Raw genomic sequence first — 24,256 nt, 5'->3', positions numbered from 1 at the left:
ATCACTTCTACTGCCATCTATAATCACTTCTACTGCCATCTATAATCACTTCTACTGCCATCTATAATCACTTCTACTGCCATCTATAATCACTTCTACTGCCATCCACAATCACTTCTACTGCCATCTACAATCACTTCTACTGCCATCTATAATCACTTCTACTGCCATCCACAATCACTTCTACTGCCATCTACAATCACTTCTACTGCCATCTATAATCACTTCTACTGCCATCTATAATCACTTCTACTGCCATCTATAATCACTTCTACTGCCATCTATAATCACTTCTACTGCCATCCATAATCAGTTTGTGACCATGTCTACCGTAGCCTACAGAATGCTCATTCTGTCGTTGAAAACAAAAGACGCATTTCTGAGATCTGAATGAAAGAAAAAGATGTACAGTAAATCAATAAATTCTCTTTTTTCTTTGTGTTCCCTCAGAGGACGGCCTGATGTCGGGAGGTCTGCCGGGCCGTGTTGGGGAGATGTCTCTGGGAGGGCACCACGGGGCGGCTGCAGCGTTGGAGCAGCTGATAAGCCGCCGGCCATCCACAATCACTTCTACTGCCAGCGGGGAGCCGCCGGACATCTATAAGGACTTCGATGGATCTATAATCAGAGGCTCGTCTATAATCATGCGCTGCCATCTATAATCACTTCTCGCCATGGCTACAATCACTTCTAGCTGCCCATCAAGTTAAACAACGGAGGTGAGAGGATGAGAGGTAATATAACACTTTATTCACTTTCAAACGCATATTATTAAATTACATGTGTATTGTATCTATATGGCTGAGAGGCTGAGCGATGAGACCAATCAACACAGTTATGTTATTAATGAGACCAATCAACACAGTTATGTTATTAGGAACTAGGAACTAATGTGACCAATCAACACAGTTACTTTATTATTAATGTGACCAATCAACACAGTTACTTTATTAATGTGACCAATCAACACAGTTACTTTATTAATGTGACCAATCGGCCACAGTTACTTTATTAATGAGACCAATCAACACAGTTACGTTATTATTAATGAGACCAATCAACACAGTTACTTTATTAATGTGACCAATCAACACAGTTACTTTATTAATGAGACCAATCAACACAGTTACTTTATTAATGTGACCAATCAACACAGTTACTTTATTAATGTGACCAATCAACACAGTTACTTTATTAATGAGACCAATCAACACAGTTACTTTATTAATGTGACCAATCAACACAGTTACATTATTAATGTGACCAATCAACACAGTTACTTTATTAATGAGACCAATCAACACAGTTACTTTATTAATGTGACCAATCAACACAGTTACTTTATTAATGAGACCAATCAACACAGTTACTTTATTAATGTGACCAATCAACACAGTTACATTATTAATGTGACCAATCAACACAGTTACTTTATTAATGAGACCAATCAACACAGTTACGTTATTAATGTGACCAATCAACACAGTTACTTTATTAATGAGACCAATCAACACAGTTACTTTATTAATGAGACCAATCAACACAGTTACTTTATTAATGTGACCAATCAACACAGTTACTTTATTAATGAGACCAATCAACACAGTTACTTTATTAATGTGACCAATCAACACAGTTACTTTATTAATGAGACCAATCAACACAGTTACTTTATTAATGAGACCAATCAACACAGTTATGTTATTATTAATGAGACCAATCAACACAGTTACTTTATTAATGAGACCAATCAACACAGTTACTTTATTAATGTGACCAATCAACACAGTTACTTTATTAATGAGACCAATCAACACAGTTACGTTATTATTAATGTGACCAATCAACACAGTTACTTTATTAATGTGTCCAATCAACACAGTTACTTTATTAATGTGACCAATCAACACAGTTATGTTATTATTAATGTGACCAATCAACACAGTTACTTTATTATTAATGAGACCAATCAACACAGTTACTTTATTATTAATGAGACCAATCAACACAGTTACTTTATTATTAATGAGACCAATCAAAACAGTTACTTTATTATTAATGAGACCAATCAACACAGTTACTTTATTAATGAGACCAATCAACACAGTTACTTTATTATTAATGAGACCAATCAACACAGTTACTTTATTAATGTGACCAATCAACACAGTTATGTTATTATTAATGTGACCAATCAACACAGTTACTTTATTAATGAGACCAATCAACACAGTTACTTTATTAATGAGACCAATCAACACAGTTACTTTATTAATGTGACCAATCAACACAGTTACTTTATTAATGTGACCAATCAACACAGTTACTTTATTAATGAGACCAATCAACACAGTTACTTTATTAATGTGACCAATCAACACAGTTATGTTATTATTAATGTGACCAATCAACACATTTACTTTATTAATGAGACCAATCAACACAGTTACTTTATTATTAATGAGACCAATCAACACAGTTACTTTATTAATGTGACCAATCAACACATGTTATTATTAATGTGACCAATCAACACAGTTACTTTATTAATGAGACCAATCAACACAGTTACTTTATTATTAATGAGACCAATCAACACAGTTATGTTATTATTAATGTGACCAATCAACACAGTTACTTTATTAATGAGACCAATCAACACAGTTACTTTATTATTAATGAAACCAATCAACACAATTACTTTATTAATGTGACCAATCAACACAGTTACGTTATTAATGAGACCAATCAACACAGTTACTTTATTATTAATGAGACCAATCAACACAGTTACTTTATTAATGAGACCAATCAACACAGTTACTTTATTAATGTGACCAATCAACACAGTTACGTTATTAATGAGACCAATCAACACAGTTACTTTATTATTAATGAGACCAATCAACACAGTTACTTTATTAATGAGACCAATCAACACAGTTACTTTATTAATGTGACCAATCAACACAGTTACTTTATTAATGAGACCAATCAACACAGTTACTTTATTAATGAGACCAATCAACACAGTTACTTTATTAATGAGACCAATCAACACAGTTACTTTATTAATGTGACCAATCAACACAGTTACTTTATTAATGAGACCAATCAACACAGTTACTTTATTAATGTGACCAATCACACACAGTTACTTTATTAATGAGACCAATCAACACAGTTACTTTATTAATGTGACCAATCAACACAGTTACTTTATTAATGAGACCAATCAACGCAGTTACGTTATTATTAATGAGACCGATCAACACAGTTACTTTATTAATGTGACCAATCAACACAGTTACTTTATTAATGTGACCAATCAACACAGTTACTTTATTAATGAGACCAATCAACACAGTTACTTTATTAATGAGACCAATCAACACAGTTACTTTATTAATGTGACCAATCAACACAGTTACTTTATTAATGAGACCAATCAACACAGTTACTTTATTAATGTGACCAATCAACACAGTTACTTTATTAATGAGACCAATCAACACAGTTACTTTATTAATGTGACCAATCAACACAGTTATGTTATTATTAATGTGACCAATCAACACATTTACTTTATTAATGAGACCAATCAACACAGTTACTTTATTATTAATGAGACCAATCAACACAGTTACTTTATTAATGTGACCAATCAACACATGTTATTATTAATGTGACCAATCAACACAGTTACTTTATTAATGAGACCAATCAACACAGTTACTTTATTATTAATGAGACCAATCAACACAGTTATGTTATTATTAATGTGACCAATCAACACAGTTACTTTATTAATGAGACCAATCAACACAGTTACTTTATTATTAATGAGACCAATCAACACAATTACTTTATTAATGTGACCAATCAACACAGTTACGTTATTAATGAGACCAATCAACACAGTTACTTTATTATTAATGAGACCAATCAACACAGTTACTTTATTAATGAGACCAATCAACACAGTTACTTTATTAATGTGACCAATCAACACAGTTACTTTATTAATGAGACCAATCAACACAGTTACTTTATTAATGAGACCAATCAACACAGTTACTTTATTAATGTGACCAATCAACACAGTTACTTTATTAATGAGACCAATCAACACAGTTACGTTATTATTAATGAGACCAATCAACACAGTTACGTTATTATTAATGAGACCAATCAACACAGTTACGTTATTAATGAGACCAATCAACACAGTTACTTTATTAATGAGACCAATCAACGCAGTTACGTTATTATTAATGAGACCGATCAACACAGTTACTTTATTAATGTGACCAATCAACACAGTTACTTTATTAATGAGACCAATCAACACAGTTACTTTATTAATGAGACCAATCAACACAGTTACTTTATTAATGAGACCAATCAACACAGTTACTTTATTAATGTGACCAATCAACACAGTTACTTTATTAATGTGACCAATCAACACAGTTACTTTATTAATGAGACCAATCAACACAGTTACTTTATTAATGTGACCAATCAACACAGTTACTTTATTAATGAGACCAATCAACACAGTTACTTTATTAATGTGACCAATCAACACAGTTACTTTATTAATGTGACCAATCAACACAGTTACTTTATTAATGTGACCAATCAACACAGTTACTTTATTAATGAGACCAATCAACACAGTTACTTTATTAATGTGACCAATCAACACAGTTACTTTATTAATGAGACCAATCAACACAGTGACTTTATTAATGTGACCAATCAACACAGTTACTTTATTAATGAGACCAATCAACACAGTTACTTTATTAATGTGACCAATCAACACAGTTACTTTATTAATGTGACCAATCAACACAGTTACGTTATTATTAATGAGACCAATCAACACAGTTACTTTATTAATGAGACCAATCAACACAGTTACGTTATTAATGTGACCAATCAACACAGTTACTTTATTAATGTGACCAATCAACACAGTTACTTTATTAATGTGACCAATCAACACAGTGACTTTATTAATGTGACCAATCAACACAGTTACTTTATTAATGAGACCAATCAACACAGTTACTTTATTAATGAGACCAATCAACACAGTTACTTTATTAATGAGACCAATCAACACGTCTATCTGTCCTTAGGTCCAGTGCTGTAAAACTGATGCGATTATGATGTTTACCTGTGACACACGCATGCATCACTTCAAAACACACAGAGGAGCACTTGGAGATCAGTGAGTGTAATTTAGAGATAAGGCCCCTGTAGCACACCCTAAACCCACTTGCTTAATATCGAGATAAACCCCAATTTCACCTGCGTTTGTGCTATCAGGTTGTTAAGAGTTTAATATAACCCCCCCAAATAACACTGTATCCTTGACTAATTTTGTTGTGTATCTGTAGGTTGGAGGACTTCATTAACTGAGTAATTTATATACAACGCGTGCTATGTATATTCCTCTACCGACATGTGCTTGGTGCGTCACTGATACTGTTATGTACCTGGGGGGTTTAGCTGTGTAGCATAGCTGGTGGTATGTCCACGGCAAGTAATGGTATTTCACCATATGATAGTTGGCGTATCATTGTGAAATACCTGAGCCACTGTCGTAACATGAATCATACAATCTGCCGTCTGGTGTCTGATGACTGTTGTGAAGAAATACTGCTCCGTTATCAGAGGGGGGAAAATACTAGATGTCATGAGTCAGAACCTGCAGCCCGGCCGTCCGCTCTGTTGATGGTTCTTACGTCAAGACATAAGTCATACTTTACTGAGTAAAAGAGCCTAAAGGAAGAATGAGGGGCCTATCTGCTCAGGTGTGGTTTCATCTCTCTCTCTCTACATGACTGCCTCTCAGGCAGTAATTATAATAGTGGGCTTTGCTCTGAAGCTTAATGGTAGGATGAGTCAGAATCTTTCACTGGTAAATTCCTATACTGGCTGACCGACCAGGCTGGCTGGGCTGGAACCCAACGTATAAACACTCATTTACAGATGACATCAAAACACTATTATTAAATACGGCCCGACAAGCTGGAGAACGCCTGCAAAATGTTCTGTAATAGTGATGCTGCTACGAAATAAAGGTTTTAAAATGTAAACTATTAAATGATACAGTAATATCAAATGAATGATTCTGATATTTAAACTGAAATGAAACCGTGTGTGTTATGTCATTGTCATTTTGTTTTTGTTTCTATTTGGGAGAAGATTGTATCACTGCACGCCAAGCCTGGTTTTCACAAGTACACTACTCCAAGTCCTCCTGTCCGTCCCTCCCTCTCTCTCTCTCTCTCTCTCTCTCTCTCTCTCTTTCTCTCTTTCTCTCTTTCTCTCTCTCTCTCTCTCTCTCTCTCTCTCTCTCTCTCTCTCTCTCTCTCTCTCTCTCTCTCTCTCTCTCTCTCTCTCTCTCTCTCTCTCTCTCTCTCTCTCTCTCTCTCTCTCTCTCTCTCTCTCTCTCTCTCTCTCTCTCTCTCTCTCTCTCTCTCTCTCTCTCTCTCTCCCTCTCTCCCCCTCTCCCCCTCTCTCTCCCCCTCTCTCTCTCCCCCTCTCTCTCTCCCCCTCTCTCCTCCCCCCCCCTCTCTCTCTCTCTCTCTCTCTCTCCGAACTCTTTTAATAAACTGCTCCTTACCCTGTCACTCTAGGAGTTATCGCCGATACTCTGCCCGAGCGCTCCTCTCCTGCTCCTTGTATTCCTTTTCTAAATGCTGATATTGAGTTTTCCCCTCTCTCTCTCCTCCTGACAGATGACAGACAAGAGACTCCATTGAACCTGTCTACCAGCGGCATTAGCAGCATCAACGTGTCAATAGAAATAGATGGAGTTGTCTACACAGGTAAATAGAGGGGCCGTTTGCTGATGTAATTGCAGGCAGGAAATTCAATAGGTTATAGCAACGTCCTGGTGGTGTTTAGTCCTCCAAGCAATTTGATGTCTTTGCTATTAAATCCATTGTAATGAAGTGGCAGTTCAATAGAGTTAAAAAAAATAGGTAAATATCTCAGAATTTGAGGCTGTGGAGGTCGATGGGGCTTATGGTTTTAGATGTGCCAGGGAGAGAGGCCTAGGCGGTTTATCCTCGACGCCTCCCGCCCATTCGCACACCACCTCCTATTCTGTCTTCTAGTGATTGGTCGTTTGTGATTGGTCTTCTAGTGATTGGTCGTTTGTGATTGGTCTTCTAGTGATTGGTCATTGTAGGTGAACGTTGGGAGCCGGCTTGTTTGCCACCAATAGTTCTCCCACTTAAAAAGTTTAGAGAGGCCTGTAATTTTCATCATAGGTACACTTCAACTATGACAGACAAAATTGGAGAAACAAATCCAGAAAATCACATTGTAGGATTTTTAATGAATTTATTTGCAAATTATGGTGGAAAATAAGTATTTGGTCAATAACAAAAGTTTATCTCAATACTTTGTTATATACCCTTTGCTGGCAATGACAAGAGGTCAAACGTTTTCTGTAAGTCTTCACAAGGTTTTCACACACTGTTGCTGGTATTTTGGCCCATTCCTCCATGCAGATCTCCTCTAGAGCAGTGATATTTTGGGGCTGTTGCTGGGCAACACAGACTTTCAACTCCCTCCAAAGATTTTCTATGGGGTTGAGATCTGGAGACTGGCGAGGCCACTCCAGGACCTTTGTCCTCCAAACACGACGAGTTGAGTTTTTACCAAAAAGTTATATTTTGGTTTCATCTGACCATATGACATTCTCCCAATCTTCTTCTGGATCATCCAAATGCTCTCTAGCATAGTTCAGACGGGCCTGGACATGGTACTGGCTTAAGCAGGGGGACACGTCTGGCACTGCAGGATTTGAGTCCCTGGTGGCGTAGTGTGTTACTGATGGTAGGCTTTGTTACTTTGGTCCCAGCTCTCTGCAGGTCATTCACTAGGTCCCCCTGTGTGGTTCTGGGATTTTTGCTCACCGTTCTTGTGATAATTTTGACCCCACGGGGTGAGATCTTGCGTGGAGCCCCAGATCGAGGGAGATTATCAGTGGTCTTGTATGTCTTCCATTTCCTAATAATTCAGTCTTCCCAGCCTGGTGCAGGTCTACAATTTCTGATTTCTGGTGTCCTTTGACAGCTCTTTGGTCTTGGCCACAGTGGAGTTTGGAGTGTGACTGTTTGAGGTTGTGGACAGGTGTCTTTTATACTGATAACAAGTTCAAACAGGTGCCATTAATACAGGTAATAAGTGGAGGACAGAGGAGCCTCTTAAAGAAGAAGTTACAGGTCTGTGAGAGCCAGAAATCTTGCTCGTTTGTAGGTGACCAAATACTTATTTCCCACCATAATTTGCAAATAAATTCATTAAAAATCCTGCAATGTGATTCTCATTTTGTCTGTCATAGTTGAAGTGTACCTATGATGAAAATTACAGGCCTCCCTCATATTTTTTTAAGTGGGAGAACTATTGGTGGCTGACTAAATACTTTTTGCCCCACTGTATGTCTAATTGAAATAGACTAGGTTGCCTATACATGGACAGAGAATCACGTGGCAGTTATCTTTCCCAGGAAATTAATTTAAAGATGATTAGGCTGTAGTTTGCTACAGTGGCTGTAAATAAATATTGATAATGGAAAGAAGTCCAAAAAAACTAAAAAAACTACTTGAGGTGCAATCAAAACATTTGAGCGTCGTTGAAAATAAAATATGTATCTTGCATTTACCATAGTTACACATTTCTAATACATATTGATTATTATTTATTTTATTTATTGTATTTTGTCTCCGTCTGAAAATTATCCTGCTCCTAAAAGGTAGGCTATATGGAAAAAAACATAGCAAGGTTCCGCTCTCTCTCCAGTTCTGCTTTTTTCAAGCTACAGTCCATCCTATTGGCTGATAGAGCCCGGTAATACAGATAATACATAACATCCTACGTGAGCCTCAACAGTCCATCCTATTGGCTGATAGAGCCCGGTAATACAGATAATATATAACATCCTACGTGAGCCTCAACAGTCCATCCTATTGGCTGATAGAGCCCGGTAAATACAGATAATATATAACATCCTACGTGAGCCTCAACAGTCCATCCTATTGGCTGATAGAGCCCAGTAATACAGATAATATATAACATCCTACATGAGCCTCTACAGTCCATCCTATTGGCTGATAGAGCCCGGTAATACAGATAATATATAACATCCCACGTGAGCATCTACAGTCCATCCTATTGGCTGATAGAGCCCAGTAATACAGATAATATATAACATCTCACGTGAGCATCTTTGGTCATGTAACCTATTTCTTAGGCTATTTCTGCGCGTTTTGATATTGCCTGTTGAGCGCAAAACTAGCTGGGACCATGGCTGGCAACCAGCTGCGCCACATACGCCTAAAATAACATTGAGGGACTGCGTTTGGGTTCTGGAACAGTTCTTCAGGGAGCGGGAGGGAGATGGATAGAAAGCCAGAGGGAGGGAGATGGATAGAAAGCCAGTGGGGAGCAGGAGGGAGATGGATAGAAAGCCAGTGAGGAGCGGGAGGGAGATGGATAGAAAGCCAGTGAGGAGCGGGAGGGAGATGGATAGAAAGCCAGCAGGAGGGAGATGTATAGAAAGCCAGTGGGGAGCAGGAGGGAGATGGATAGAAAGCCAGAGGGAGGGAGATGGATAGAAAGCCAGTGGGGAGAGGGAGGGAGATGGATAGAAAGCCAGAGGGAGGGAGATGGATAGAAAGCCAGAGGGAGGGAGATGGATAGAAAGCCAGAGGGAGGGAGATGGATAGAAAGCCAGTGGGGAGCGGGAGGGAGATGGATAGAAAGCCAGTGGGGAGCGGGAGGGAGATGGATAGAAAGCCAGTGGGGAGCGGGAGGGAGATGGATAGAAAGCCAGAGGGAGGGAGATGGATAGAAAGCCAGAGGGAGGGAGATGGATAGAAAGCCAGTGGGGAGCGGGAGGGAGATGGATAGAAAGCCAGTGGGGAGAGGGAGGGAGATGGATAGAAAGCCAGTGGGGAGCGGGAGGGAGATGGATAGAAAGCCAGTGGGGAGCAGGAGGGAGATGGATAGAAAGCCAGAGGGAGGGAGATGGATAGAAAGCCAGTGGGGAGCGGGAGGGAGATGGATAGAAAGCCAGTGGGGAGCAGGAGGGAGATGGATAGAAAGCCAGTGGGGAGCAGGAGGGAGATGGATAGAAAGCCAGAGGGAGGGAGATGGATAGAAAGCCAGTGGGGAGCAGGAGGGAGATGGATAGAAAGCCAGCGGGGAGCAGGAGGGAGATGGATAGAAAGCCAGAGGGAGGGAGATGGATAGAAAGCCAGAGGGAGGGAGATGGATAGAAAGCCAGTGGGGAGCAGGAGGGAGATGGATAGAAAGCCAGTGGGGAGCAGGAGGGAGATGGATAGAAAGCCAGTGGGGAGCAGGAGGGAGATGGATAGAAAGCCAGAGGGAGGGAGATGGATAGAAAGCCAGTGGGGAGCAGGAGGGAGATGGATAGAAAGCCAGCGGGGAGCAGGAGGGAGATGGATAGAAAGCCAGAGGGAGGGAGATGGATAGAAAGCCAGTGGGGAGCAGGAGGGAGATGGATAGAAAGCCAGCGGGGAGCAGGAGGGAGATGGATAGAAAGCCAGAGGGAGGGAGATGGATAGAAAGCCAGAGGGAGGGAGATGGATAGAAAGCCAGAGGGAGGGAGATGGATAGAAAGCCAGAGGGAGGGAGATGGATAGAAAGCCAGTGGGGAGCGGGAGGGAGATGGATAGAAAGCCAGAGGGAGGGAGATGGATAGAAAGCCAGAGGGAGGGAGATGGATAGAAAGCCAGAGGGAGGGAGATGGATAGAAAGCCAGAGGGAGGGAGATGGATAGAAAGCCAGTGGGGAGCGGGAGGGAGATGGATAGAAAGCCAGAGGGAGGGAGATGGATAGAAAGCCAGTGGGAGGGAGATGGATAGAAAGCCAGTGGGGAGCGGGAGGGAGATGGATAGAAAGCCAGAGGGAGGGAGATGGATAGAAAGCCAGCGGGAGGGAGATGGATAGAAAGCCAGCGGGAGGGAGATGGATAGAAAGCCAGCGGGAGGGAGATGGATAGAAAGCCAGCGGGAGGGAGATGTATAGAAAGCCAGCGGGAGGGAGATGGATAGAAAGCCAGCGGGAGGGAGATGGATAGAAAGCCAGCGGGAGGGAGATGGATAGACAGCCAGCCGGGAGCGGTATGAAACCTACGGGTGGGAGTGGGATGAAGAATTCAGACTGGAGTTGATCCTGTTGATAATGACAGGATTTAACCTAACTTTAAATCCAATCAGGGCCCGTATCCACAAAGCGTCTAAGAAAAAGTCCTCGGAATCCTGTTAAAATCAGTTAAAACATTTAAATAACTTCGAGAGCTCAGAGTAGGTTTTTACATTTTTACATAAAACAATGAAAGTCAATATAGCACTTAGATGCTGTCAATTGCCCAATTTATAGGCATGTCAAATTTATATTCTGCTTGAAATAACATGATGTAGGTTAATGAAATAATTGAAATTAAAAATTAGATTATTTATGAGCTTAGTGATTCTAGGTATTTAGGTGTATACTGTATCATGTGAAATAGGACAGGTGAAATCATTGTCAAAAACAGCGGTACTGTTGCATGTAGGTCTAGATTATTTCTAGTTTGATCACATAGAAATATAAAAAAATCTAAGTAATTTCTTGTCTGTGGCACAGGAACCACTAACCCTCTCTCTGTCCCTCCAGGTGTTCTGTTTGCCAAGAAGCCCTCCCTTCCCATGATGCTGGGTGGTCACCAGATCCAGAACCACACCTCCTCTCTGGGAAAGACCAGTCTGGGACTGAACTCCTCCTGCGTACAGATCCATCCGTCCTGCTGCTCCTCCTCCTCCTCCACGACCTCCACATCCTCGGTCCACAGACCCGGAAACTCCTCCCCCTGATCTGAGTCCCACCCACAGCCCCACCAACTCACTCTAAACCCCGCCCCTATCCTCCCCCAAAGACAGCACACGGTCTGAGATACCAGGATGAAAGACTTCTGTTGTTTTTTCCCTCCTCCTCCTCCCTTTTTCTCCATTTCCCTTATCCCAGTTAAAATAATAATAAACAAATATTTACAGAGGAAATACTTCCCTAGGAAAAGAAACAAGAAAAGGCTCTCATTCTATTCTCTCTCCTCCGAACTCTGAATAGCAATGGTATGTAGAGGACCTCTGAACCCAATGGTATGCTGAGGACCTCTGAACCCAATGGTATGCTGAGGACCTCTGATCCCAATGGTATGTAGAGGACCTCTGAACCCAATGGTATGTAGAGGACCTCTGAACCCAATGGTATGCTGAGGACCTCTGAACCCAATGGTATGCTGAGGACCTCTGATCCCAATGGTATGTAGAGGACCTCTGAACCCAATGGTATGTAGAGGACCTCTGAACCCTGTGTGTGTGTATGTAGAGGACCTCTGAACCCAATGGTATGCAGAGGACCTCTGAACCCAATGGTATGCAGATGACCTCTGAACCCAATGGTATGCAGAGGACCTCTGAACCCAATGGTATGTAGAGGACCTCTGATCCCTATGGTATGCAGAGGACTTCTGAACCCAATGGTATGCAGAGGACCTCTGAACCCAATGGTATGCAGAGGACCTCTGAACCCAATGGTATGTAGAGGCCCTCTGAACCCTGTGTGTGTGTGTGTATGTAGAGGACCTCTGAACCCAATGGTATGCAGAGGACCTCTGAACCCTGTGTGTGTGTATGTAGAGGACCTCTGAACCCAATGGTATGCAGAGGACCTCTGAACCCAATGGTATGCAGAGGACCTCTGAACCCAATGGTATGCAGAGGACCTCTGAACCCAATGGTATGCAGAGGACCTCTGAACCCAATGGTATGTAGAGGACCTCTGATCCCTATGGTATGCAGAGGACCTCTGAACCCAATGGTATGCAGAGGACCTCTGCCACCAATGGTATGCAGAGGACCTTTGATCCCAATGGTATGTAGAGGACCTCTGAACCCAATGGTATGCAGAGGACCTATGAACCCTGTGTGTATGTAGAGGACCTCTGCACCCAATGGTATGTAGAGGACCTCTGCACCCAATGGTATGTAGAGGACCTCTGCACCCAATGGTATGTAGAGGACCTCTGCACCCAATGGTATGTAGAGGACCTCTGCACCCAATGGTATGTAGAGGACCTCTGAACCCAATGGTATGTAGAGGACCTCTGAACCCAATGGTATGCAGAGGACCTCTGAACCCAATGGTATGTAGAGGCCCTCTGAACCCTGTGTGTGTGTGTATGTAGAGGACCTCTGCACCCAATGGTATGCAGAGGACCTCTGAACCCTGTGTGTGTGTATGTAGAGGACCTCTGAACCCAATGGTATGTAGAGGACCTCTGAACCCAATGGTATGCAGAGGACCTCTGAACCCAATGGTATGCAGAGGACCTCTGAACCCAATGGTATGTAGAGGACCTCTGATCCCTATGGTATGCAGAGGACCTCTGAACCCAATGGTATGCAGAGGACCTCTGAACCCAATGGTATGCAGAGGACCTCTGCCACCAATGGTATGCAGAGGACCTCTGCCACCAATGGTATGCAGAGGACCTCTGATCCCAATGGTATGTAGAGGACCTCTGAACCCAATGGTATGCAGAGGACCTATGAACCCTGTGTGTATGTAGAGGACCTCTGCACCCAATGGTATGTAGAGGACCTCTGCACCCAATGGTATGTAGAGGACCTCTGCACCCAATGGTATGTAGAGGACCTCTGCACCCAATGGTATGTAGAGGACCTCTGCACCCAATGGTATGTAGAGGACCTCTGCACCCAATGGTATGTAGAGGACCTCTGAACCCAATGGTATGTAGAGGACCTCTGAACCCAATGGTATGTAGAGGACCTCTGAACCCTGTGTGTGTGTATGTAGAGGACCTCTGAACCCAATGGTATGCAGAGGACCTCTGAACCCAATGGTATGCAGAGGACCTCTGAACCCAATGGTATGTAGAGGACCTCTGCACCCAATGGTATGTAGAGGACCTCTGCACCCAATGGTATGTAGAGGACCTCTGAACCCAATGGTATGTAGAGGACCTCTGAACCCAATGGTATGTAGAGGACCTCTGAACCCTGTGTGTGTGTATGTAGAGGACCTCTGAACCCAATGGTATGCAGAGGACCTCTGAACCCAATGGTATGTAGAGGACCTCTGAACCCAATGGTATGTAGAGGACCTCTGAACCCAATGGTATGCAGAGGACCTCTGAACCCAATGGTATGCAGAGGACCTCTGAACCCAATGGTATGTAGAGGACCTCTGATCCCTATGGTATACAGAGGACCTCTGAACCCAATGGTATGCAGAGGACCTCTGCCACCAATGGTATGCAGAGGACCTCTGCCACCAATGGTATGCAGAGGACCTCTGATCCCAATGGTATGTAGAGGACCTCTGAACCCAATGGTATGCAGAGGACCTATGAACCCTGTGTGTATGTAGAGGACCTCTGAACCCAATGGTATGCAGAGGACCTCTGAACCCAATGGTATGCAGAGGACCTCTGAACCCAATGGTATGCAGAGGACCTCTGCCACCGATGGTATGCAGAGGACCTCTGCCACCAATGGTATGCAGAGGACCTCTGATTCCAATGGTATGTAGAGGACCTCTGAACCCAATGGTATGCAGAGGACCTATGAACCCTGTGTGTATGTAGAGGACCTCTGCACCCAATGGTATGTAGAGGACCTCTGCACCCAATGGTATGTAGAGGACCTCTGCACCCAATGGTATGTAGAGGACCTCTGCACCCAATGGTATGTAGAGGACCTCTGCACCCAATGGTATGTAGAGGACCTCTGAACCCAATGGTATGTAGAGGACCTCTGAACCCAATGGTATGTAGAGGACCTCTGATCCCAATGGTATGTAGAGGACCTCTGAACCCAATGGTATGTAGAGGACCTCTGAACCCAATGGTATGTAGAGGACCTCTGAACCCTGTGTGTGTGTATGTAGAGGACCTCTGAACCCAATGGTATGCAGAGGACCTCTGAACCCTGTGTGTGTGTATGTAGAGGACCTCTGAACCCAATGGTATGCAGAGGACCTCTGAACCCAATGGTATGTAGAGGACCAATGAATGTCTTTCTGTCCTGTGTGTACACAGTTGAAGTCAGCTGTCTTTGTGTTTTTGTTGAGAGCAGCTGCTCAGTTTGGAGCAGTGTTAACATATAGGTACAAATATATGGTGACACATCATTGGTCCCAAGGAACTGTGGGACAAAGACACTGGGAGACATGTTGGCTTTCTGTCTGTTTCCTCCATCTGAAGAGGAGATGCTTGACCCTCGTAGCTCAAGAGAGAAGCGCTTGTCAACGTGTAGTAAGGTTTGTTTGATGACCTCTACTCGGCATTGTAGCTCCTATTATTGCTGCTTTTTCCCTGATAACCAAAGAAAAACCAGAGTAACCAATGACAAGAAAGTAGAAGCGTAATAAACTATGGTATGCACGGCACAGATTCAATAGTGGGCTGGACAGCAGTCGAAGCTTTGGCTCGGTACCAATGATCACGCTGTGAGGAAATACTATCAACATAAGCACATCTCTCAGAATCAGGGCCATATTTCCTCCTGTTCGTTCAGAGAGGGAAATATCCCTGTTGTCTATTGAACATGTGATCGATCAATTCCGCTCATCTCTCAAAACACACATGCCTAATGCTGCAGGACAAACAAGGAGGAGTGTCAAGACATGGGGTTATTTTAGTAGCCTGCAGCAGTAAAGGGGTGTAAAACCACATGGACCAGTAGCCTGCAGCAGTAAAGGGGTGTAAACCACATGGACCAGTAGCCTGCAGCAGTAAAGGGGTGTAAACCACATGGACCAGTAGCCTGCAGCAGTAAAGGGGTGTAAAACCACATGGCCCAGTAGCCTGCAGCATTGCCTTTGTCAGTAAAGGGGTGTAAACCACATGGACCAGTAGCCTGCAGCAGTAAAGGGGTGTAAACCACATGGACCAGTAGCCTGCAGCAGTAAAGGGGTGTAAACCACATGGACCAGTAGCCTGCAGCAGTAAAGGGGTGTAAACCACATGGCCCAGTAGCCTGCAGCAGTAAAGGGGTGTAAACCACATGGACCAGTAGCCTGCAGCAGTAAAGGGGTGTAAACCACATGGACCAGTAGCCTGCAGCAGTAAAGGGGTGTAAACCACATGGACCAGTAGCCTGCAGCAGTAAAGGGGTGTAAACCACATGGACCAGTAGCCTGCAGCAGTAAAGGGGTGTAAACCACATGGACCAGTAGCCTGCAGCAGTAAAGGGGTGTAAACCACATGGACCAGTAGCCTGCAGCATTGCTCCACTTTGAGTTGCGGGCAGTGTTTTTGGTTGTTACCTTTATTTAACGAGGCAAGTCAGTTAAGAACAAATTCTTATTTTCAATGACAGCCTAGGAACAGGGGGTTAACTGGTCTAGGAACAGTGGATTAACTGGTCTAGGAACAGTGGGTTAACTGGTCTAGGAACAGTGGGTTAACTGGTCTAGGAACAGTGGATTAACTGGTCTAGGAACAGTGGATTAACTGGTCTAGGAACAGTGGGTGAACTGGTCTAGGAACAATGGGTTAACTGGTCTAGGAACAGTGGGTTAACTGGTCTAGGAACAGTGGGTTAACTGGTCTAGGAACAGTGGGTTAACTGGTCTAGGAACAGTGGGTTAACTGGTCTAGGAACAGTGGGTTAACTGGTCTAGGAACAGTGGAACAGTGGGGTTCACTGGTCTAGGAACAGTGGATTAACTGGTCTAGGAACAGTGGGTGAACTGGTCTAGGAACAGTGGGTTAACTGGTCTAGGAACAGTGGGTTAACTGGTCTAGGAACAGTGGGTTAACTGGTCTAGGAACAGGGGGTTAACTGGTCTAGGAACAGTGGGTTCACTGGTCTAGGAACTGTGGGTTAACTGGTCTAGGAACAGTGGGTTAACTGGTCTAGGAACAGTGGGTTAACTGGTCTAGGAACAGTGGGTTAACTGGTCTAGGAACAATGGGTTAACTGGTCTAGTAACAGTGGGTTAACTGGTCTAGTAACAGTGGGTTAACTGGTCTAGGAACAGTGGGTTAACTGGTCTAGAAACAGTGGGTTAACTGGCCTAGGAACAGTGGGTTAACTGGTCTAGGAACAGTGGGTTAACTGGTCTAGGAACAGGGGGTTAACTGGTCTAGGAACAGTGGGGTTAACTGGTCTAGGAACAGGGGGTTAACTGGTCTAGGAACAGTGGGGTTAACTGGTCTAGGAACAATGGGTTAACTGGTCTAGGAACAATGGGTTAACTGGTCTAGGAACAGTGGGGTTAATCACACGGTGGCTTTATCTTATGACTCGTATCCACACTTGTTTTTTTTTAGTAATACACTTTTCTAGCATTGGAGAGCTTGTCCCTACTCACTCTTTGGTTCTCTCTCTCACTCTTTGGTTCTCTCACTCTCTCTTTGGTTCTCTCTCTCACTCTTTGGTTCTCTCACTCTCTCTTTGGTTCTCTCTCTCACTCTTTGGTTCTCTCTCTCACTCTTTGTTTCTCTCTCTCACTCTTTGGTTCTCTCTCTCTCTCTTTGGTTCTCTCTCTCTCTCTCTCTCTCTCTCTCTCTCTCTCTCTCTCTCTCTCTCTCTCTCTCTCTCTCTCTCTCTCTCTCTCTCTCTCTCTCTCTCTCTCTCTCTCTCTCTCTCTCTCTCTCTCTCTCTCTCTCTCAGTTTGGAGATATAGGTATGTAGTTTTTTTATTACAGTTTTTCTCAAATGTTAAAACACAATTTCTGAAACGTTGCTCCATTTCCTGAAAACATTAAACACAAAACCTAATCTTCAAGCATTATTTACATAACCTTTGACTCCTCTTGCTAAATGAAACATTCGTACCCTGCATCTCACAAACTTGTCCTTTGTCTCTGTGATACTGTAAGTCTTGTCCTTTGTCTCTGTGATACTGTAAGTCTTGTCCTTTGTCTCTGTGATACTGTAAGTCTTGTCCTTTGTCTCTGTGATACTGTAAGTCTTGTCCTTTGTCTCTGTGATACTGTAAGTCTTGTCCTTTGTCTCTGTGATACTGTAAGTCTTGTCCTTTGTCTCTGTGATACTGTAAGTCTTGTCAATTGTCTCTGTGATACTGTAAGTCTTGTCCTTTGTCTCTGTGATACTGTAAGTCTTGTTCTTTGTCTCTGTGATACTGTAAGTCTTGTCCTTTGTCTCTGTGATACTGTAAGTCTTGTCCTTTGTCTCTGTGATACTGTAAGTCTTGTCCTTTGTCTCTGTGATACTGTAAGTCTTGTCCTTTGTCTCTGTGATACTGTAAGTCTTGTCCTTTGTCTCTGTGATACTGTAAGTCTTGTCCTTTGTCTCTGTGATACTGTAAGTCTTGTTCTTTGTTTATATGAACCTGCAACCAGTCAAAATCTATTGAGCAGTCAGTACTGTTAATAAATGGAAAGCACAATGTTCAGGACCATACAATTCATCCATTGTACAGAATACAGCCTCCAATGCACTGTACTACAGTATCCATTCTCAGACGTTCTCCTTCCCACCCTCAACAACCGGTTTGCTCTCTGAACTGGCTTATATTGGTTGTGTCGCAGCATTTGAAACAGGTTAAATCCATGTTGAGTGGTTGTGTTCAACCAATGACATGTGTTCTCTATTTGTCTTTGATTGTTGCCCCTTGTGTTTACCAGTATGGATGACATGTGTTCTCTATTTGTCTTTGATTGTTGCCCCTTGTGTTTACCAGTATGGATGACATGTGTTCTCTATTTGTCTTTGATTGTTGCCCCTTGTGTTTACCAGTATGGATGACATGTGTTCTCTATTTGTCTTTGATTGTTGCCCCTTGTGTTTACCAGTATGGATGACATGTGTTCTCTATTTGTCTTTGATTGTTGCCCCTTGTGTTTACCAGTATGGATGACATGTGTTCTCTATTTGTCTTTGATTGTTGCCCCTTGTGTTTACCAGTATGGATGACATGTGTTCTCTATTTGTCTTTGATTGTTGCGCCTTGTGTTTACCAGTATGGATGACATGTGTTCTCTATTTGTCTTTGATTGTTGCCCCTTGTGTTTACCAGTATGGATGACATGTGTTCTCTATTTGTCTTTGATTGTTGCCCCTTGTGTTTACCAGTATGGATGACATGTGTTCTCTATTTGTCTTTGATTGTTGCGCCTTGTGTTTACCAGTATGGATGACATGTGTTCTCTATTTGTCTTTGATTGTTGCCCCTTGTGTTTACCAGTATGGATGACATGTGTTCTCTATTTGTCTTTGGTTGTTGCCCCTTGTGTTTACCAGTATGGATGACATGTGTTCTCTATTTGTCTTTGATTGTTGCCCCTTGTGTTTACCAGTATGGATGACATGTGTTCTCTATTTGTCTTTGATTGTTGCCCCTTGTGTTTACCAGTATGGATGACATGTGTTCTCTATTTGTCTTTGATTGTTGCCCCTTGTGTTTACCAGTATGGATGACATGTGTTCTCTATTTGTCTTTGATTGTTGCCCCTTGTGTTTACCAGTATGGATGACATGTGTTCTCTATTTGTCTTTGATTGTTGCCCCTTGTGTTTACCAGTATGGATGACATGTGTTCTCTATTTGTCTTTGATTGTTGCCCCTTGTGTTTACCAGTATGGATGACATGTGTTCTCTATTTGTCTTTGATTGTTGCCCCTTGTGTTTACCAGTATGGATGACATGTGTTCTCTATTTGTCTTTGATTGTTGCCCCTTGTGTTTACCAGTATGGATGACATGTGTTCTCTATTTGTCTTTGATTGTTGCCCCTTGTGTTTACCAGTATGGATGACATGTGTTCTCTATTTGTCTTTGATTGTTGCCCCTTGTGTTTACCAGTATGGATGACATGTGCAGAATGTGTTTAGAGTTTTGCTGAAAAGTCTAAGTGAGATCTGCAAATTGTGTTTTATCATGTGAACTGGTTTAAGGTATTGACAACCGACTGCATAATTAGCTAAATGAGTCCAGGCAACTGAGAACTTTGTTCAGCCAAATGGGTTTTTAGTGTTTTAGCAATTGAGAAAAACTGTAAGTTCGTTAAACACATATTTTCTAACGTTATTTATTTATTTTTTATGTTTAGACCTGGGTCTGAAACATTGTAACATTGCATTCAGATACTTTATTACTTGAAAATCATTTTTTAGGAGTCCTTTCCAACAAAGACAGATACCTCATTCATCTTTACCTCTCTCTCTCTCTCACTCTATATATATATATATATACATACAGTGCCTTGCGAAAGTATTCGGCCCCCTTGAACTTTGCGACCTTTTGCCACATTTCAGGCTTCAAACAAAGATATAAAACTGTATTTTTTTGTGAAGAATCAAAAACAAGTGGGACACAATCATGAAGTGGAACGACATTTATTGGATATTTCAAACTTTTTTAACAAATCAAAAACTGAAAAATTGGGCGTGCAAATATATATAGTTATATAGTTATAAAGTTATACAGATCACTATATATATAGTTCTATAGTTGTATAGTTATACAGATCACTATATATATAGTTATATAGTTATACAGATCACTATATATATAGTTATATAGTTATACAGATCACTATATGTAGTTATATAGTTATACAGATCACTATATGTAGTTATATAGTTGTATAGTTATACAGATCACTATATATAGTTATATAGTTATACAGATCACTATATGTAGTTATATAGTTATACAGATCACTATATGTAGTTATATAGTTGTATAGTTATACCAAAGAAGAGATATTGCATAAACACACATCTACCTCATTGGTACAGACCAACCAAACATCAACATGACCACAATCATAGTTGGTACAGACCAACCAAACATCAACATGACCACAATCATAGTTGGTACAGACCAACCAAACATCAACATGACCACAATCATAGTTGGTACAGACCAACCAAACATCAACATGACCACAATCATAGTTGGTACAGACCAACCAAACATCAACATGACCACAATCATAATTGGTACAGACCAACCAAACATCAACATGACCACAATCATAATTGGTACAGACCAACCAAACATCAACATGACCACAATCATAATTGGTACAGACCAACCAAACATCAACATGACCACAATCATAATTGGTACAGACCAACCAAACATCAACATGACCACAATCATAATTGGTACAGACCAACCAAACATCAACATGACCACAATCATAATTGGTACAGACCAACCAAACATCAACATGACCACAATCATAATTGGTACAGACCAACCAAACATCAACATGACCACAATCAGAATTGGTACAGACCAACCAAACATCAACATGACCACAATCAGAATTGGTACAGACCAACCAAACATCAACATGACCACAATCATAGTTGGTACAGACCAACCAAACATCAACATGACCACAATCAGAATTGGTACAGACCAACCAAACATCAACATGACCACAATCAGAATTGGTACAGACCAACCAAACATCAACATGACCACAATCAGAATTGGTACAGACCAACCAAACATCAACATGACCACAATCAGAATTGGTACAGACCAACCAAACATCAACATGACCACAATCATAGTTGGTACAGACCAACCAAACATCAACATGACCACAATCAGAATTGGTACAGACCAACCAAACATCAACATGACCACAATCATAATTGGTACAGACCAACCAAACATCAACATGACCACAATCATAATTGGTACAGACCAACCAAACATCAACATGACCACAATCATAATTGGTACAGACCAACCAAACATCAACATGACCACAATCATAATTGGTACAGACCAACCAAACATCAACATGACCACAATCAGAATTGGTACAGACCAACCAAACATCAACCATGACCACAATCAGAATTGGTACAGACCAACCAAACATCAACATGACCACAATCATAGTTGGTACAGACCAACCAAACATCAACATGACCACAATCAGAATTGGTACAGACCAACCAAACATCAACATGACCACAATCAGAATTGGTACAGACCAACCAAACATCAACATGACCACAATCAGAATTGCCAGTTTTCACATTTAGCCTCTTTTTGGGGGGGGTTCATTCACAGCATTCACCTAAGGCAATACAAACTGTGGAACCCATTCAGGTTTGAAGGAAGCAACCTGTTTTCTTTGTTGTGTGGGGACTCTAATTTCATGTACACAATATAGCACAGCTTTATCTGTTATTGTGTTGATAAGTGGGTAAAGGATTTGTAGTATATATTGTAACTTCATGTTAAATAAAGGCAATGATGTTCAACTGTAATGTCACAAAGTAGGAAACGACCCTGGAAGGTGGTAGTAGTCTGTTATTCAATTCCAGTGTTTACTTGAACAAAACGTTTTCCTTCAGGAAATCAGGCCATGATATGGATGTAAAAGGTTTTCAGATATACAAGGCTATATTCCAATGTCCATAGTAGAATACCACTTAGAATGTCTGGAAGCATAGATCACGTTGCTTCATTCTAAGCGGCGTGCGCATTAAGGAGGAGGTACTACAGAGCTAACATTCTGTCATAACTATGTCACTTCCTGTGGAGTCATTAAAGCATGTGTATCCAGTGCTCCTCTGATGCACTCTGCTCTGCCTCTATTATATTGATGTTTTAAGAGGTCCTAAAGTTTTACAAGGGTCCCTTCTTGATATTATATGGAGATCTGATGCTCCGACAAAAGCAATGTAGAAGGAACCCAGCTGCAAAGCTGTGTGGATTGATTGTGGATTCATGTCCAAGTTCTGTGCGGATCGATTGTGGATTCATGTCCAAGTTCTGTGCGGATCGATTGTGGATTCATGTCCAAGTTCTGTGTGGATTGATTGTGGATTCATGTCCAAGTTCTGTGCGGATCGATTGTGGATTCATGTCCAAGTTCTGTGCGGATCGATTGTGGATTCATGTCCAAGTTCTGTGTGGATTGATTGTGGATTCATGTCCAAGTTCTGTGCGGATCGATTGTGGATTCATGTCCAAGTTCTGTGCGGATCGATTGTGGATTCATGTCCAAGTTCTGTGTGGATCGATTATAGATTCATTGTCCATGTTCTAACTTGAGCTATGTGGGAGTAAAATATAATGCAAACATTCAGTTCATTCATGTCAAGATTAGTGGCAACGTTTGAGTGGATCTGACATAGCTCAGGTCCGGACTGAGCCTTGTGTACATGCTGTTGATATGGAATCCATATTAATGTAGGAGAATGTATAATATATGTTCATCCGTACTCAATGTAGCAAAACCACACAACGATTGACATCAACAACAACAACAACAACAACAGCAACAACAACAACAACAACGACGACTACCCCATTATTTTAGCGTATTTGTGAAGATGGTACTTCCTGAAGGACAGATATGTAGTATATTTATGGAAGAAGACAAATAGGGGACAAAAAAACATTTTCATTTTTTTCCCTTTTTATATTAGCCTTTTGATAGAACATTTACAGAGATATATTCTATTTGTTATCGCAGCACTGGCACAGTCTATCTTTCACAGCTGTTTCTTCCCCATTCCCTTGCTGTAACTGCTCAGCTCTGGATGAGGGACAACTCTAAACATTTAGCCAATCATTGAGTAGCTTTTTGCCGACTGAATCAACAAGAACATCTAGTACAATCAGCGTAATTCTCGTAACCAAAGATTATTATTTTATTTTTTTAAACAGCAAGAAAGAGATGCCAAACATCACAGAGAACAAGCTGAGTGTAACAAAGCTATAACAAGAGGATTAATAAGTGGGGGAAAAGATTCTCACTTATTGTAGCTACTTATAACTTAAATAACATGTGGTTTACTGGTAGATTTAAGGTTCTATAAGGGCTGTGTATGAAGCTTTCAATATTTCTTTTATTTTCACTTTTGTCCATTTTGGATGAATCCAGTGCATTATGGGAATGCTGGATTGTGGTGCTCAGGGGTTAGTTTGTTTTGCCATTTGATGTGTAGCATATTTAGAAATGAAATACTGCTTTTGACTTCATTCAAATGTCTTTATTCTTCATTTTTTTATATATATATTTGTTCTATGACTTGAGAACTCCCGTTTTCTTTGTCAGTTTTAGTTGTTTGAAAACGTCCTTATTGCCTTTATAACTTAAATTGATTAAGTTAATAATACACATCATATCAGGTAATTGATTTCAGATTTTTTTCCCCATCTTGTGTCTCTTCAGGGAGATCAATC

General features: G+C 41.4%; 2 protein-coding genes across 2 annotated transcripts in view; both read left to right on the top strand.

Moving 5' to 3' along the window:
* The window catches only part of LOC127907403 (AT-rich interactive domain-containing protein 3A-like), a 46,316-nt gene extending 45,654 nt beyond the window's left edge, over positions 1-662 (top strand). Inside the window, exon 3 of the mRNA XM_052462657.1 lies at positions 451-662. Within this exon, the coding sequence (XP_052318617.1) occupies positions 451-662 (212 nt within the window). The remainder of the gene's footprint in view (positions 1-450) is intronic.
* A 36-nt stretch (positions 663-698) lies between these two features.
* On the top strand, positions 699-12,733 carry LOC127907107 (AT-rich interactive domain-containing protein 3A-like). The gene is made up of 3 exons (XM_052460833.1): positions 699-734; positions 6,759-6,848; positions 11,713-12,733. Exons 1-3 carry the CDS (start codon positions 728-730, stop codon positions 11,907-11,909), a joined length of 294 nt encoding a protein of 97 aa, XP_052316793.1. The 5' UTR covers positions 699-727; the 3' UTR covers positions 11,910-12,733.
* The last annotated feature ends 11,523 nt before the right edge of the window (positions 12,734-24,256 follow it).

Source organism: Oncorhynchus keta, chromosome 14, assembly GCF_023373465.1.
Source record: "Oncorhynchus keta strain PuntledgeMale-10-30-2019 chromosome 14, Oket_V2, whole genome shotgun sequence".
Taxonomy (NCBI): domain Eukaryota; kingdom Metazoa; phylum Chordata; class Actinopteri; order Salmoniformes; family Salmonidae; genus Oncorhynchus; species Oncorhynchus keta.
Note: the sequence above shows the minus strand (reverse complement) of the source record. Positions and strands in the feature narration are given on the sequence as shown.

Bases quoted from the DNA above. Each gene is read 5' to 3' on its own strand.
- LOC127907107 (XM_052460833.1), top strand. The intron at 6,849-11,712 runs GTAAATAGAGGG...CTGTCCCTCCAG, and splicing joins AGATGGAGTTGTCTACACAG to GTGTTCTGTTTGCCAAGAAG.